Genomic DNA, 18,646 nt, shown 5'->3' with positions numbered 1-18,646 from the left:
TCAACCTTTATGCTGAGCAAATAATCCGAGAAGCTGGGTTATATGAAGAAAAACGTGGCATCAGGATTGGAGGAAAACTCATTAATAACCTGAAATCTGCAGATGATACAACCTTTCTTGCTGAAAGTGAAGACGACTTTTTTAAGTCTACTGATGAAGATCAAAGAACACAGCCTTCAGTATGGATTGCATCTCAATGTAAAGAAAACAAAAATCCTCACCACTGGACCAATAAACAAGATTCTTATCAACGGAGAAAAGATTGACGTTGTCAAGGACTTCATTCTTCTTGGATCAACTATGAACACTCATGGAAGCTTCAGCCAAGAAATCAGAGGACGTATTGCATTAGGCAAATCTGTTGCACAAGACCTTTTTAAAGTGTTGAAGAGCAAAGATGTCAGCTTGAGAATTAAGGTACACCTGACCAAAGCTATGGTATTTTCAATCACCTCATATGCCTGTGAAAACTGGACAATGAATAAGGAAGACCATAGAAGCATTGATGCTTTTGAGTTATGGTGTTGGAGAAGAATAGTGAAAGTGCCATGGGCTGCCAAACGAACAAACAGATGTGTTGAAAGAAGTGCAGCCGGAATGCTCCTTGGAAGCCAGGATGGTCAAACTTCATCTCTCATACTTCGGACATATTGTCAGGAGGGACCAGTTGCTGGAGGAGGATATCATATTTGGTAAGATGGAGGGTCAGAGAAAAATGGGAAGACCCCAGTGTGATGGATTGGCCAAGTGGCAGCATCAGTGGGCTCAAGCATAGCAACAATTGAGAGTTTGGCCCAGGACCGGGCAGTGTTTCATTCTGTTGTACATAGGGTTGCTATGAGTCGGTACAGGCTCAATGGCACCTAACAACAACAACAAAAACTACATGTCTTTGCTATAAATAATGCTTCATAGTTAATGTCTAAATGAAAACACTGTTGATTTAATACAAATTGCAATATTACAATATGTTGGGAGGTAGAACACTTCAGAAGAATGTCCCTTTATGGTGGGGTCTAACTGGTGGAAATAGAAGACAACTAGATTCTTCTTTTTGTAGTGGGAAGCCCAAATTTAAATGATCACACATGAAGTAACAAAAATATCAATAACAGTAAAAATCAAAATACTGACAGGGATGCATGCCCAGGTCACCTTTAAGGAAGGAAGAATGGGAGAGCAGGCTGGTGTTCTACACAATAAACTTTTACTATGTATTTACTATAATGCATGTAGCTTGGAGAGGGTCAAAGAAAGAGAGAAAAGCCCCAACATGACAGATTGACAATGGTACAACAACAGGCTCAAACCTAACAATTGTGGCACAAGAACCGCAGTCAGAACTGATTTGACAACACCTACCAGCAACAGCATGTATAGCTTTCATTTAAACAAAAAACAAAACAACAATGTTTTGCTTTGTTTTTAGGAAGGGATAAAGGAAATGTTTATTTATTATCCATCCATTCTCTCTCTGAGAGGTAGACAGTGGTGATGGTGGTGGTTATATGCCACCTAGTCGGTTCTGACTCATGTTGTTGTTAAGTGTCGTCCAGTCGATTCCAACTCATAGCGTCCATGTATAGGGTTTCCAAGGAGCAGCTGGTAGGTTTGAACCACTGACCTTGTGGTCCACAGTCCAGTGCTGATCCAACAGTGCCACACCAGGGTTTCCGAGGCTGTACATCTTTATGGGAGCAGAAGCGTCACCTTTGTTCTGCAGAGCTACTAGGAGATTAGAACTACTGAACTTGTGGTTCAATAGTATATACTTCCTTGAGAGATAGATAATGCTTTCTAATTTCCCTTAAACAAAACAAAACCACACTGCTGAAAGTCAATAGTGACTCTATAGGACAGAGTAGAGCTGCCCCATAGGCTTTCCAAGGCTGTAATTTTTACAGGCGCAGACAGCCATATCTTTCTCACATAGGAACCACTGGCCTTAGAATCTTACTGAGTCCAATATTTAATATTCTTCACAGTGGGGGATATGACTATTTCCACAGAGTGGTTCATGAGTAAAGAAAGGGAAAATCAGTCCCAGAATAGGGGGAGCTGGGTGACAGCTAGACTTAATCCATTAATCTGCAAGTTCTGGTGTGGCGCTGTGGGTTAATGTTCTAGACTGCAAAGCCATTTGAATTGCAAGATCAGCGGTTCAAGCTTATCAGCTGCTCTTGGGAAACCCTATACAGGGTCACTATGGGTCAGAAGCAACTCGACTGGACGGCACTTAACAACAACAACACAATGTCAATTACAGTTTGATCTGAATGGGAAGTAGCCTCATTTTACCTCCCTCCTCTCCAGGTGGGGGATTTCAATTATTGATTAGCAGGATGGGGTATGGGAAAGGGAGTGCGGGGTACAAATGATAATCAAGTCTTCCCTGCCTTCTACAGTGATAGAATGGTGGGGAGCGAATGTGCCTTCCTTTGTGGTCTCTGCTCTCAGAACCTGTTTCTTGGGCTCTTACCATGTTCACTAGCAGTCATGTATGCAGTTAATTAAGTGGATTTTTATAGACTAGCAAGGGATCCAAGCTGTTACCTGTAGCAAGATGTATTCTATCTTGGAATTCAGACCCTGCCTCAGATTTGATTCAACAAGTATGTAATTAGGAGGACAAGTCGTGGCCCAGTCCAAGCAGCCTGAGTGTTCCAATGGTGGCCGTGGCTTATGAAGACCCTCTGTTTTCCCAGGCTATCAGTGTACCTGTCTCTCACAGTTCACCGGGAGAAACTGTGAATCCGAGATCACAGCCTGCTTCCCAAACCCCTGCCGGAATGGAGGATCATGTGACCCAGTTGGAAACACTTTCATCTGCAATTGTAAAGATGGGCTCACTGGAGTCACGTAAGTGAGCTTGTGCAGCAGTTTTTCTCTAGGATGCTTCTTGGTGATGGTATGCCATGGAGTTGGTTCCCACTCATAGCAACCTTGTGTAGGGTTTCCAAGGCTGTATGTGTTTATGGGAGCAGAAAGTAAACAAAAAGCCTATTTTATCCCAATTACTTGTGTTTTGATTTATTTTCTTAGATGTCTAAGCAGCTCTGGTAGTGTAGTGGGCTACGTGTTGGGCTACAAACAGCAAGATCAGTAGTTCAAATCTGCCAGCTGCACCGCTATCTGGGTATGGCGCTGCGGGTTAATGCACTGGACCACAAAGCCAGATTGAACTGCAAAGTCGGCAGTTCAAGCTCATCAGCTGCTTCTCTGAAACCCTATAGAGGGTCGCTATGAGTCAGAACTGACTCGATGGCACTTAACAACAACATAGGCAAATGGAGTCCTGGTATGGCACTACAGAATAATAATGCACTAAACTGCAAAACTGGTTTAAACCACAAAGTTGGCGGTTCAAGCTTGCCAGCTGCTCCTCAGAAACCCTATACAGGGTGGCTATGGCTGACTCAAAGGCACTTAACAACAACAATATAGATTCTGTAATTAGGTAAAGCAAAGGAAATCACCTATGCCACCTAAGATTTCCAGTATAATTCTGAGATAGGCATGCTATATACATTTCCTCTGAACCCACTAACTGGACTTTGCTGACTATCATTTTGTGGTCCTTCTGAGAAACTGAAACTTACTTTCCCTTTGCATATGCCCACACTCCTCCACCCCCAAGAAATAAGGAAAATTAAAATGTTAGATGGAAATGAATGTTTTAAGATCTTAGTAAAACACCACTTTGAACCATCCTTGATCATTTTAGAAGAATATATTGCTGTTGTTGTTAAGCACCAGCAAATTGACTACAACCCATGGCAACCCTGTACAGGGTGATCTTGAACAACTTACCTTGAAGTTCAAACCAACCTTGCAGTCCAGCGCATTAACCCATAGCTCCATAATTTTAGCCAACTTTGAATCATTGAGTGAAATAAAAAGTAATAAGGCTGCATTTATTTTTAAATACTCTGATTTTAAATCTTCTAATTCCCAACTGAGATGACTTCAATCTGTTTCAATTAGAAACATTTGCCTACATTTTTAAAATGTGCATGGCCAAAAATATAGGTGATTGGGTCTTTGAAATGAACACATCAGAACAATTGCTGAAGGAGAGAAAGCTTGGTCCATGTTCTCAAATAATGTTTAAGAAAGAATAAGACTTCAATATTTGCCTTAGAATTATACTCAAAGCAAGTAGTAAATATTAAATATTAGGAGTCTGAATTGCTTTACAGGGAATAAAATTGCTTTAGTTATTACATTAAAATGCTTGTGTCATTTTCTCCTAATAATCTGCATCAGCACTGAACTTTAAGATAAACAGAGCACACACACACAAAAAAAACCCCACAAAAATAAACAGATATGTAGCCTTCATCCCACCCATCTTCCACCTGGCATGTCTAGCTTCCTAGAGGGACCACAAATGACTGAAACCATTTATAATAGTTATTGTTAGAGGAGAATGTCAAAACCAAAGACTTTTTCCTTTCTGATTTACAGCTTTTTATCTACAATTCTATAATCACCAAAATTCTGGGAACTAAATGGGTTTGGGGTAAGCTAACTTAATGGAACAACCTGGCCCAAACATTCTGAGGCTATATGTCATTTTAATTTTTTTATTTAGTATGAATATTCATATGTTTCACTTTAGAGACACTGATATAGTTGATTATGGGCCCCTTTGTCTGCACCAGGTGCTAGGTTGGTGCAGTGGTTTTAAGTGCCTAGCTGCTAACTCCACAGCCACTCTTTGGAGGACAGATGAAATAGTCTGCTTCTGTAAAGATTTACAGCCTTGGAAATCCTATGGGGGTAGACCTGCTTCATCCTGTAAGATTACTATGAATCAGAATCAACTCAAGGGCAGTGAATTGCTCTTTCTGTTTGATTTTCACCGTTTTTTGTTTTTTTAATGCCAGCACCAGAGTCCCCAGCTAGTGCAAATGGTTAATAGGTTCGCTACTAAACAAAAGGTCAGAGGTTTGAGTCTATCCAGACGAGCCTCAGAAGAACGGTCTATCTGGCAATCTACTTTTAAAACCAACCACTGAAAACCTGGGAACACAGCTCTATTCTGACACACATGGGGTCACCATGAGTAGGAATCCACTCTAGGGCAACTACTGGTTTTGCCTTGTGTTGCTTGTAATAACAGCAGCAGTTCAGGGAGAGGGGTGGGTTCATGGTAAGAGAGAGATGCACGATATGACCATTCTAGCATTGCAAAACTTTTAGTCTTGGATCATGTCTGGGTTTTAGAGCTCTTCAGTAGCATCTGTTGTTACTCCTTTTCCTTCCCCTTCTTCCCTCCCCCCCATAGTATTTCCCCTCCCCGCACCTGGGTGGAATCATACTAAGTGGGAGAGGGTGGGGTGTATGAAGGAAACACCATGACTAGACCCACAAGTGCCTGAATTAAGCCCCTCCTCAACACACACCATCTTTGCCAGGCCTCATCTGTTCCCTGTTGTTAAATGCCCCTGAGTTGGTTCTGACTCATAGCAAGTTTATACAGACTTTCCTAGGCTGTAAATCTTTGAAGGAGCAGAAAGCCTCATATTTCTCCTGCTGAGCAACTGGTGGTCTCCAACTGGTGGTCGCCTTTGTGGTTCTCAGTCTGGTGCTTATGGTACAGAGCTCCCTTCTGTCCCCTGTAGGCGCTTTATATTCTTTTTAAAACGTCCGTCTTGATCAAGTCCGTGTATAAGCCTGTGTCTCCAGGCAATGATGTTTGAGATGCTCTCTGTGTGTTTCGTGGCCGTAGGTGTGAAGAGGACATCAATGAGTGTGAGCGAGAGGAGTGTGAGAACGGGGGCTCTTGCGTCAACTTGTTTGGCTCCTTCCTCTGCAACTGCACGCCAGGCTTCGTGGGCCAGTACTGCGGGCTGCGTCCCGTGGTGGTGCCCAATATCCAGGCTGGCCACTCCTACGTAGGGAAGGAGGAGCTTATTGGAATCGCAGTGGTGCTCTTCGTCATCTTCATCTTGATCGTCCTCTTCATCGTCTTCCGCAAGAAGGTTTTCCGTAAGAACTACTCGCGGAACAACATCACGCTGGTCCAGGACCCTGCCACAGCTGCCCTCCTCAACAAGAGCAATGGCATCCCATTCCGGAACCTAAGGGGCGGTGGCGATGGTCGCAATGTCTACCAGGAGGTGGGCCCCCCACAGGTCCCCGTGCGCCCCATGGCCTACACCCCATGCTTCCAGAGCGACTCCAGGAGTAACCTGGATAAGATTGTGGATGGGCTGGGGGGCGAACACCAGGAAATGACTACATTCCACCCTGAGTCACCCCGCATCCTGACAGCCAGGCGAGGTGTGGTCGTGTGTAGTGTGGCCCCCAACCTCCCAGCAGTGTCACCATGTCGATCGGACTGTGATTCCATCCGGAAGAATGGCTGGGATGCAGGAACTGAAAGTGAGTAGGCAGTGGTGTGCTATCATTTTTTCCACACGTGTTCACGAAGCATGCTGTGTGCATTCATTCTGATGCGTTCTGTCATTTAACTTTTACACCTGCCCTGAAACATTGCTCTTGTGGTTAACCCCATTTACAGAGGGGAAAATGAGGCTCAGAGAGATGCCCAAGACCACACCACTACTAAGAGCAGTCAGTGCTTGGTTCCAGGTCTACCTGACTCTAAAGCCCACCCTCTTCTCCTAACAGTACTTTAGGCTGTAACACAAACTACAATTGTAACATTAGTGACTTAACAGTAAACATTCTGGGAAGTTAGAAGAAGAAAGAAAGTATTTCTAATTAGAGTGAAGACGAGGGAAACAGAGGACCATTTTATTTGGGCCATGATAAATTAGAAAGTCCGGACACACATACATGATCAGAAGAAAAACAAGTTGTTTAGCTGGAGTTAAGGGTCCCGTAAACAAGATTGTGAACCACAAGGCTGAAGAAGTGGCCTGGGCCAGATGATGCTTTTTCCCTCTCCTTTTGAAATCATCCACCAGCATTCTGGAGTCCTGGTGTGACCCTGTGGGTTAATGTGCAAAGTCGCTTTGAACTGCAAGGTTAGCGGTTCAAGCTCACCAGTTGCTCCTCAGAAACCCTATACAGGGTTGCTGTGGGTCAGAACCTACTCAAAGGCACTTAACAACAATAACCAACATTCTAGGCACAGGGAAGACCTGCAAGTGGAAAGGCCCTAGGGTAGAAAAAGTTTGTTTTGCTGAAGGACACAGAGAAGATCAATGCAGTCAGAGTTTGGTGAGCACCCAGGGAGAGTAGAATGCATTTTAGGACTGGGCTTCAAATGCTTCATTTAGGTCTGACCCCCTGATGAGAATTTTCATTTTCACCCTAGAGAAGCTGAATACCTATACACAAGGTATTCCTGGTCATCATTCTTTTCCCTCTCCCCACCTCAGCCCCCTCATCTCTCACCCACACTTTATAATGTGACAGCTTTATTTCTAGAATCCACCTCAGGCCAAAACTCAGATTCATCCCAAGTATTGTTGAGTTGAATGGAATACATTTCCTTCTTTGTTAAGCAAGACAGAGTTAGCTAGCAAGACAATTTCTAGAAGTTAGGATAAACGTAATGACATTCTTGCCTACTGGTGTCTTTGAACATGAGTAAGATATCTTGCCTTCCTTTCTTCTGTTTAAACCCACCCTGCAGTCCAGCACATTAACCTACAGTGCCTCACCAAGACTCCAACTTTAAATATATTCCCTCTCAAATTATCTGTAGCATTAGACTTCACTACAATCATGCCAGTTCACTAGCTAAGAGAAAAGTCCTTTTTAATCCAGCAATGAGAGAAGGGTTTTGACTAAATGGAGGAGTGGAGAGAGGAGCTCTATGCCTGGTACCATATGCACAAGGTAGATTATTAGTCATTTCCTTCCTTGTGCTATGCACTGCCTCAGAAAAGCACATCTTCATATTTTCTGCTGTATGGCTGTTGGGAGGTAAATTTCTCTCTTCACTTATATTAGTTGTTTATCCAACTCATCATTTTGCTGTGACTTCAGCATCTGACAACAGACACAAAGCCTCCGTTCCTGCTACTGACTGACATTACTCTTTGTGGCGGAAGCAGTGATTTCTGTGGCCACAAAGAACAACTGTTTCCTTAATCACTCGTGTGTGTCTACTTGTACCATCATACTATGTGATGATTTATTGCTGATCATCATTCTTTCTCCTCTCACCCCCTTCAGCCCCCTCATCTCTCACCCCTACTTTATGTGACAGCTTTATTTCTAGAATCCACCTCAGGCCAAAACTCAGATTCACCCCCAAGTATTGTTAGGTTTTATGGAATACATTTCCTTTTTTGTTTAGCAAGACAGAGTTAGCTGGCAAGACAATTTCTGGGTGACTAATTCATTTTTCACTTGACAATCTCAAGATATGGGCTGTTTTATTGCTTTCTTTAGTCCATCAAATAAAAAAGTAACCCCTTGGAGTGTATGTGTGGTGTGTGTGTGTGTGTTTGGTTCAGGCTGTATATGTATCAGCAAAGAGGAAGTGTTGCATAAGCACACATCTATACCGCTGACTGCCCCCTCACTGAACTTGGTCATTCACAAAAGTAATGCAACACTGCCCTCTAAAGGGCCAAGCTGCAAACGCCACTCGCTCCCCAGAGAAGGAAGTTAGGATAAATGTAATGGCATTCTTGCCTATAAAATATTTATACCCCTATTTTAAAAGTAATTTCATTTAACCTGGTGTTGACACTGAATCAGTTTGTATAAATGATTTAAATTAACTCTGAGTGACAAGGAGCAGCCCAGCCACTTCATCCTAGCTTCACTCTCCCCTTGGTCACTTGGCTTCCAGGAGGGAATAGCTATTTTGGCTGTCAGCTATTTGGAAGCTCATTTACCATGGGTTAAGGGCTTCAAATCCATAATGTAAATCACTTGATTGACAGACCTTTGCCCCCAATGGCACAATCAATTTTCTATTGTAAAGCTAAATTAGTTTCTCCAAGCCAGTGAAGGAGCCTAGAGAAGTAAAGTCTGGAGGGGCAGGATTGGAAATTTGCATGGGTAACCAGTGTCATTTATTTCTGCTTTCTCTGTGGCCATCCATGAAGACAAAGGAGTTGATGACTCAGGAGAAGTAACCTGCTTTGCAGGCAGTAATAAAGGCAGCAACTCGGAAGTTCAGTCCCTCAGCTCCTTCCAGTCGGATTCTGGTGATGACAATGGTAAGAAGTCATGAGATTTACTTTGTGGGGATGGGTTCTGCTTTCTGTGCTAGCAGGTAACAATGGGGGGGAAAGGGATGCAACCAGCTTAGATTCTTAACCTGTTGCTTGGGCTTTTGAGAATGTTCTCCAGTATTCTGATGGACAGCATTATTGGCGTGTCCTTGCTGAAGAAGCACCATGGAGCTGCAGCTAGCAACAGGTCTAAGGAGCTGCCTCAGGAGTGATGAAGTCCCCTGGGCCCTGTAGTAATGAGTCCTTTAACTTTTTAGTTTTACTAGTGGTCTCCTTCCTCTTAGCATCCAACTTACCATCATTAGAAAATTAGTTCAAAGGCAATAACTCCTTCCCATCATCATTTAGTTTAATCCCCCTTATGAAACCCACCAGCCACTCCTCGGGAAAAAGATAAGACTGTCTGCCCATGTAAGATATACAACCTTAGAAACTCTAGTGTATATGTATATATATATATATATATACTAAGAGTCCAAATCAACTTGCTGGCAGTGGATTTCATTTGGTTTGGGGTTTATCATCCTTTAAGGCTCCTTGGGCGGCGCACATAGTTAAGCATTTGGCTACTAAATGAAAGGTTGGTGGTTCAAACCTACACAAAGGCAGTTCAGAAGAAAGACTTAGCAATCTGCTTGCAAAGGGTCGCAGTAATGAAAGCCCTAAAGAACACATTTCTACACTGAAATGCATGCAGTCACCATGAGTTGAAATTGATGTAACAGCAACTGATATCATCCTTTGGTGGCATGGACCTTTTGAGAATCTAGTTAAAACAAACAAACAAACAAACAACTCTGAGTTAGCACCCTAGAAAAATGCGCATACACCCACAATGTTGCATTTAATTCTATGTACTTTATGGGCCTCATTGACACTCCAGCACTGTTTTCTCTGTCTCTTGGGAATCGGTTTATGATGAAGTTGTAATGATGGACTGGGTTTTCTGAGCTGAGGAACCAGCTTTGGAGGATGTGTTATTCTCCCCAGAGCAAGGGAAGAGAGCAAAAGTGGTTATTAACAGTGAGAAATTGCCAAGAACAATTTCAAATCATCATCCACAAGACAGCCTCACTCCAGTCTATACATTAGACCATCTTACCATTTATAAGCAATTGGCAAAAGCTGGATGTTTATTAACTTCTGGAAGCATTCACCCATAAGCCCCTGCTGAGTTTCTCTTGTTTGCTAAACTCTATGCTGGGCAAGTACAACAGGAAAATTACATTGTACTTGCCTCCAAAGTAAAGACAGGAGCAAGTGAGTTCTGGGACCATAGAAGCAATTATGCAAGTAAAACTTTCTACCTTTGCAATCTCCCTAGCTGCAAATCTCTTCCTCCTTCTTCCCGAACACTTGGCACTCCTAGGAGGTACAGAAGCCTCAGTATCTCCTACTGCTTGGATAAGAAATCATATGTTGTTGTTAGGTGTCGAGTCTGTTTCGACTCAGCAACCCTTCTATATGGTTTCTGCAAAGCTTGTAGAAGTGGGGTTTTTTTCTGACCATTTTCTAAATCAGAGTAATGGCGTACCTCCAGATCTTTGCGCTGCCTTTGTGCTGATGTTTTTTCTCATCCCCAGACAGTAGAAAATCTGTAGCTGATTTGCATTTGATGCAGAAGCAACCAAGAACACCTAGTTTCCAAATTTCAGGCACCAACTCCAGCAATGATACCCGGTTGACTATTATCACGGTCTCTGTTGTGTGTGGCCTGAAAATCACACACCTGACCTTTTATGTTAAACATTCCTGTAGGTCCCAAGTACAGCAGATGGTGTTAGGAATTTTTTCAGCAAATTACTTTTAATCCTAATCACCTCTTCACAAGCTGCTGGTATTAGGTGCTTGTTGCTGTGTGCCAACGAGTAGATTTCAACTCATAGCGACCCTATAGGACTGCTGTAGGAAGAACTGCACCATAGGGTTTCCAAGGCTGTAACCTTTTTGGGGACAGACTGCCACAGCCTTCTTCCATGGAGAGGCTGGTGATTTCAAACTACTGGCCTTTCAGTTAGCAGCTGAGGAATGTCACCAAGGCTCTTTATCAGTTGATAAGGCTCATTACTATCAATCAATTGTGACTCATGGTAACCCCTGTGTTTGCAGATTGGAAAAACACTCTACAGGGTTTTCATGACTATGACCTTCAGAAGTAGATCACCAGTCCTTTCTTCTAAGGTGCGCCTGGGTGGGCTCAAACCGACAACCTTTCTATTAGCATCCCAGCATTCAGCCACTTGTGCCACCCAAGGGTCCCTAAGCCAATCCATTTAGACCACCGAAATCTTTCTGGATTGTAAATGTTTGAGAGACCAAATGCTGGTTTCTGTCCCCACTTGGACCCAGGGACAAGCCAGCTGAGAACGGGGCATTGAGTTGTTTGAAACTATCAGGGACATCGTGTGAGTGTACAGTTGTCCGTCCAACAATGGTTACCCTCTGCCACTGGCATTTGGACACAGGTTTGGTGCAGTAGGACCGACCAACAAATAACTAGCTTGGGAACGATGAGGTCTCCCTCTGAGAGCTTATGGGAGCTGCTAATGGACTTCTGATGTCGCGCTGTAGGATCAGCACTAGACTGTGAGCCACAAGTTGCTCCTCAGAAACCCTATATAGGGTTGAATAGGTCAGAACCTACTCAATGGCACTTAACAGCAACGAGAAATAAGCAGGATAGAAATGACTTACTGCCTTCTGTTGAGCCATTCAGTGTGAATTTATGACTCTGAAGTCCCTAGAATCATGCCTTTCAGGAAGACTGGCCCCCAATTTGCTACCATTTCCCTTCCATGCCAAGAATCTTTAGGACCCTCCCCACTACCTCTGAGGTAGAAGTGTCCATTGAAGCATCGCCTATTGATTTCATTGTGAAAAACTCTGGGTGTTTTCATGTTGCGTCTTTGTTGTTACTGTTGTTGTTAACATATGTTTAATATACACCACTAACCTGAAGCTGTCCTTCCCCACCCTCTCGCCTGCCTTTCCTGACCACAAGCATCCATAGTGACTGTCATTCAGCTTGTCAACAATGTCGTTGACAATATAGAAAATGAAGGTATTTACTTTTTTTCTTCCATAACATGTCTTTGTCTAAAGATTTATCCTTTTGGAAATGTGGGTTCCTTATTACTTTACACTAGAAATGATTTTAATCAACTGGCAACAGAGGGGGGCAGAAAACAAGTCATTTCAAATGAGATGCTAGGTGCTTATTGATTAGCATTAATTTTACAATTTTGAAAAAACAACCACTTCATCGTTTTTTAAATATTAGGGCGCTCTTTTTTTTAAAAAAAAAATAATAATAATGCCTTCTAGTAAAAGAGGAAAATTAGTTGGAATCTAATACCAAGTTCATCCATATTTGGCATGTATTCATTAAGCACTTATCTGCTGAGAATATTTAACTAATAATCACTCATATTTAAATTTTATGGGGATTTATTTAATCAGGTAACATTTATCAGTACCTTAATGAGATAAGGGCTTGGAATAGATGGGATTTTTGTCTTTCCTTAAAGAAACAATGGAGAGTATTTAAAATCGGTCACAATCCGTAGACCTTTCAGGGCATGTTTTTGTTGTTATTGATGTTGTTTATTGGTTGGTTGGTTGGTTAGTTTTAAATCATATAAAATGTTCTATTTTATCCCTCTTGACATGACTTGGAATGTCAGTTTTACTTTTCACTTTGTATTTATTTAAACAGTGTCTGTCATGGATCAAGGACAGAACTACAACCGAGGTGACTCTGCCAAGACCCCAACATGACATTTTTTTCATTGTTTTGATTTGCTAAGACTGCCCTTGCCCTCTCCTTCTCCCTCTAGCCTTCCTGAGTTATTGGGTCTGAATTTCGCATGTTGCAGGTGTCTTGTGTGCTCCGAATTGAGGTGAAAGCCTCACCATCCTTCTTCCCCTCAGCCTGTGGGTGGCTCCTCCACTTACCTGCAAATTCCCCTGCCTCTTGTGGCCCATGGTCCAACTGGTGCATCTCTCTCCATGAGCATGCTGCCAGCCTTGCTCTGCATGTAGGATGTGGATAGAGAGAAAGGGTGAAGAGGGGACCCTAGAACGTTGCTCCTACGCATGTCCTTGCTGGCCATCTTGCATGGCATGGCTCAGTGGGAGGTTCTGCAACAGCTAAGCACCATCTGAGAGCTGATAACACCTGTTCCAGTACACTGTGATAGGCCCTTGTGAGGAGCATGTGGATGATTCTGGCTTTTTAGGGTCTGTTAGATGTTAAGACTTGCATGTCAGTTCCCTTCTCGGCTTGTCTCCCAGCCCTGCCCCAGCTCCAGCCTGGAGAGAACTAACTGTCTTGTTTTTTTTCTTTTACAGCCTATCATTGGGATACCTCTGACTGGATGCCTGGGGCCCGCCTGTCAGACATAGAGGAAGTACCCCACTATGAGAACCAGGATGGAAGCTCTGCACACCAGGGCAGCACCCGGGAGTTGGAGAGTGATTACTACCTGGGCGGCTATGACATCGACAACGAATACCCACCCCCTCATGAAGAGGAGTTCTTGAGTCAGGACCAGCTGCCCCCTCCTCTGCCAGAGGACTTCCCAGACCAATATGAGGCCCTGCCGCCCTCCCAGCCTGTATCACTGGCCAGCACACTGAGTCCAGACTGCAGGAGAAGGCCACAGTTCCATCCTAGCCAATACCTCCCTCCTCACCCATTCCCTAACGAAACAGATTTGGTGGGCCCACCTGCCATATGTGAATTTAGTACTTTTGCCGTGAGCATGAACCAGGGCACAGAAGCCACGGGACCAGCAGACAGTGTGTCTTTACCCTTGCACAATTCCAGAGGTACCTCATCCTCGGATGTGTCGGCCAACTGCGGCTTTGATGATGCCGAAGTAGCCATGAGTGACTACGAGAGCGTCGGGGAGCTCAGCCTCACCAGCCTTCACATTCCATTTATGGAGACTCAGCACCAGACCCAAGTGTAAAAGCGACACATCTCAGGTGCTCTGCGCTGTTTGTTATAGAAACGTCGAAGGAGATTGAGCCTGCGAGTCTCAATGGACACAGTGGTCTATTGAGCGAGGAGGAAATACAGTATTTTCCACTAAGAACTTCTTCCCAAGTAAAACGGTCACAAGTGAACTCAATTCCAACTGGGTGCAAATGGAAGGCTCAGAAATTGTTTCTGTGGTAACTGAAAACCCTGGCAGTACTTACCTCCTTTCATGGTGAAGAAGAAGGCACACAGAGCTTTTTCAAAGGGAGAGAAGTGATTTCACCCACTAGGTTACATGGTAGCTCTTTGGTTGCTTGGTGCAGTATTGGGGCCTAGAAAGTGTTACAGCATCAGCCCTACAGTATTAACTGGCAACAATCAAAGAGGCATTGTTGCATGTAATTTGAGCCAATGGGGGGAGGGGGAAGTGAGGGAATGAAAAGAGTAGTTATGATTGTTGGAAAGTTAGTCTCTTAGGTAAAAGACAAAAGAACAAATATTATTGAACAACTGAAGAAAATGGGCTGAAGCCTTTAAAATCAACTCTATTTTTTTTTTTAATAAGCTGCCCAATTTCCAGCTATAAAATTAGGTTTAAGTAACATGTTTACTATGCTCAATTGTTTCTGTTTGTTTCTTTTAAGCATCCAATATAACAGAGTGGGGTTTTATGATCTCTAAGGAAGATATCAATGAAGAGCAATGTAAGAATATTTGGGTGACATTTTGAGGGAGAAGGTTAATTTTGTCTGAACGTGAATATTAGAATGTGATGATCTTGCTTGGGTTTTTGGTTTTTTCCATTAAATATTTCTGGCTGGTACGGCAATTCTAACATTCCTGCAGAAATTGTGCTTTATTCTGAGAATCAGGACATGAAAACAACAAGAATTAGTATATTGTTATCTAAAATGAGAGTTATATAGAATGTTACGCAGAATACACAAATTCAGAAAAATACATATATAACATTTTCAAAGTTTTTAAACTGAGTAATCATAATTCTTGATAATGCAAGGTAAAAGATGCCTGTTATTCTAAATTGATAGCATTGTCACTATAAATGCAATTTATAGTGTTAAAAAAAAAAAGGAAGAAGAAAATAGATTAGTTGCTGTATATAAATTATAATAGTGTGTATGTCTGGGCCAACGTACAAATATGTGCTTGCACTCGATAATGCTGTTCTTGAGGAAGGCTGACAAGACGGTTTTGGGATATGGATCATGTTGAAAACTGCCGATGAGACAAAACTTCCCATTTCTCTGATCTCTATGATGTTAGAGAAACACCAAATGCCATATTTCTACTCCAGTTCAGTTGACTTTGTTTTGGTCCTGCCATTTATATTAGCATAAAACAAAACTCTACTTTTTAAAAATAGCATTTTGTTATAATTTTCCAGATCTAAACTCTATTTGAAGAACATGTAATGTTTAATTATACCCTGGGGTTCTCCTCTCATCTGAAATACAGTTTTTGGCCATGAATTTACAAAATTGAAAGGAGAATCGTTCCTCTGGAAATACACTAGCAAAATACTCACACTTCAAGGTGAAGACTTGAGTGAAAGACTTGCCTCGATTGCTTCAATCACATTATGGCTGTGTGTGCAGTAGCCATGGTAAATAAATGCACATTTGCACTATCTGCTTAATGAGCAAATCTCTTGTGTCCACAGTTTCAGATGACATATGGCACTGGTGTGTAAATTGTATTGTCCGGAGTCTGCCTATCATCCACTTAGACATATTTTAGTTGTTTCCATTGTATTGAATCCACTTACTTCTTTGTAGGAGTCAATGTTTCTGAACTATTCCATGGAAAATTTCCTTTTCATCCCTATGCTTCCTGAGTAAGTGGACATGCTTGGCAAGATTTTTAGCCTTTCTCCTCTTTCTATCTCTTGGTCAGACCTCCTCACAGCAGTATTATACACACTGTGGTCTTGAAATAAATGAATTATCACTAAGACTGTTTGCTATAATAAAGTCTTTAGTATGTTTCTTATGTAAGAAGCACATTTGCAAGAATCATGGAGGAAATGACAAACTAATGGTCTAGAATAGAATCACTGCTACACTTTTAATAATGCAATGACATAAAAACCATCAAAGTAAAGCCAACAATTCATTCCTTGCCCCCAGGAAATATTAGATCAAGATTAATGCCAATGAGTCACTACTGCTTACACAGCATCTCTTCAAGGGAGAATGCCTGAGTGACACAGTAATAAAGAAATAAATAGATTCTAATGCAGTTGTGGTTTGGCACTGTGGGTTAATGTGCCAGACTGCAAAGCCGTTTGAACTGCAAGGTCAGCGGCTCAAGCTCACCAGCTGCTTCTTGGAAACCCTACACAGGGTTGCTATGGGTCAGAATCACCTTGACGGCACTTAACAACAACAACAACAAATGCAGTTGTGAAATAACTGATTTCACTGAGTGTGCCCACTCTTTGCTCTGACCTATATCAAATACCTCTTTCTTTAGGATTTCTTCCCCTAATTTTTTGCAGAGTAGCTCTGCAGCTAAATGTATACCACACAAGCATGTGCTATATTTGGATTCATTATCTTTAGACACCTAATATATCCTCACTTTTTTTAAAAATGGGGAAATTAGATTTCCTTATAAATTAGGAAACGGTTTGTAGTCAGGCCAAGATGAAGCTAGGTGGCATGACTGCTGATTCAAAGAGCTAGAAGAGACATGCAGCTCTGTTAGCCCAATCCTCTTTTACATATATTTTTTTAAAGGAGCAACCATGTCCAGAGAGGAGAAGGCATGTGCCCAGGTTTGAAAAAGGAATTTTAAGTAGCTGACAGAGACTAGAGCTTGTCCAGTGTAGAAATACTTTTTCTACTACATAGCACTGTTGGTGGTTTTGAATACCATCAAGTCAATTCCGACTCATAGTGACCCTGTACAGGGTTTCTCAGGAGCAGTTGATGGGTTGAACCGCCAACCTTGTGGTTCGCCGTCCGTTGCTAATCCTACAGCGCCACACCAGGAGTCTATGGCACTAGTCACCACTAACTGACTTGGGGGAGGTAGATGTCTGCTTCTGCTAGACCCTCCGCCTTCTGTCATTCCCACTTTGGGATGTGCTTGGAAACAGAACTCATGGGGCATATTTCTCTGAAAGCCTCGTAACTGAGGTTCTCAGTAGGTCCTCTACAGAGGTCACAGTTACAGAATCCACACATTTCTTTATCAGAATGCTACTTTGGCAAAATGAATGGTTTCTAAAATGGAGGTGGGAGTATTCTTACACACCTGAACTCAGATCAGTTATACATTGTGGTGAAACTTTGATTATAATGATACCCTCTGAGTACTTTTTTTTTTTTTTTTTTAATCTCCCTACAAAACTACCGGATGCTCCATAGGACAAAGATGAGGCTTTCTGCTCCCATAAAGATTTATAGCATCGAAAACCCTGTTCAGGGTCGCTATGAGTCAGAACTGACTCAACAGCACATAACAACAACAACTAGTCTTAGTTTGGAGTCCTAGTATGGTGCTGTAGGATAAACATTGGACTACAAGGTTGGTTTGAACTGCAAGCCAGTGATTCAAACTCACTAACCGCTCCTTAGAAACCCTATACAGGGTCACTATAAGTCAGAACTAACCCAACAACACTTAACAACAACAGCCTTAGTTCTGGTTCCTAAACTGCCATTCTAATGAACCGCGTGAGAATTTTTATTCTTTTTTTTTTTTTTTTTTTTTACTTTGTATTGTGAATTGGATGAAGGTTTAGAGAGCACATTCATCTTCCTTTCAATGTGCACATTTGGTTTCCTATTATTGATTGCAATGCCCACAATGTAATATCACTTATTCCGCCTCCTCCATGTATTCCCCATATCCTTTCCTCCTTCGTTCCAATCTTTTCTGCCTTCTGAACTTTATTCTTGGACAAATTGGGCATCAACTTGCTGTTCAAACCTACCTAGCGTGGCTGATCACCATGTAGACTTCTCTTAGAGGCTGAAACTTTGGCTATGGGGGTGAGTTCATGTCTAGACCTGAAGGATGAGGTTCCACTAGTCTCTTATCTAACCAGTACTCCTGGCCTTTTTTGTGTGTGATTTTGCGTTTTGCTCCACATCATTAATATTTAAGCCAATATTTCTGTTTCCCTTTTTCTAACATGTGCTACCTCCCAACAGCCATTTTCCCATAACTGTTGTAGGCACTTTATCTGTATTGCACACATTATGGTTAGGTTGAAGCTGGGTGAACTTTTGTTGTTTATCATAGAGTAAGTAGGAGCTGTAGCGTAGTAACAGATGAATACAAGTCAATATCTGATCAATTCCCTTCCTCTAACTATTTGGCTGCTAGGTTCCTTCCACACCAGCTTTCCACATACCCATGAAATGCCATCCTAGAAGACTTAGTAATATGAGTAGGTCAAGTCCACATGTATGAGGTTTGACCCATCAGAGAATCGGTGCGAAGGACTGAGAAGGGAATGTAA

At 42.3% G+C, this 18,646-nt stretch overlaps 1 protein-coding gene across 1 annotated transcript in view; it reads left to right on the top strand.

The window, feature by feature from the left end:
• The window catches only part of FAT3 (FAT atypical cadherin 3), a 740,800-nt gene extending 726,657 nt beyond the window's left edge, over positions 1-14,143 (top strand). The window contains exons 22-25 of the mRNA XM_006871207.1: positions 2,706-2,859; positions 5,735-6,390; positions 9,042-9,155; positions 13,521-14,143. Of these exons, the coding sequence (XP_006871269.1) occupies positions 2,706-2,859; positions 5,735-6,390; positions 9,042-9,155; positions 13,521-14,143 (1,547 nt within the window). The remainder of the gene's footprint in view (positions 1-2,705; positions 2,860-5,734; positions 6,391-9,041; positions 9,156-13,520) is intronic.
• The last annotated feature ends 4,503 nt before the right edge of the window (positions 14,144-18,646 follow it).

The sequence above is a fragment of the Chrysochloris asiatica genome, unplaced genomic scaffold, assembly GCF_000296735.1.
Source record: "Chrysochloris asiatica unplaced genomic scaffold, ChrAsi1.0 scaffold00163, whole genome shotgun sequence".
Classification (NCBI taxonomy): domain Eukaryota; kingdom Metazoa; phylum Chordata; class Mammalia; order Afrosoricida; family Chrysochloridae; genus Chrysochloris; species Chrysochloris asiatica.
Note: the sequence above shows the minus strand (reverse complement) of the source record. Positions and strands in the feature narration are given on the sequence as shown.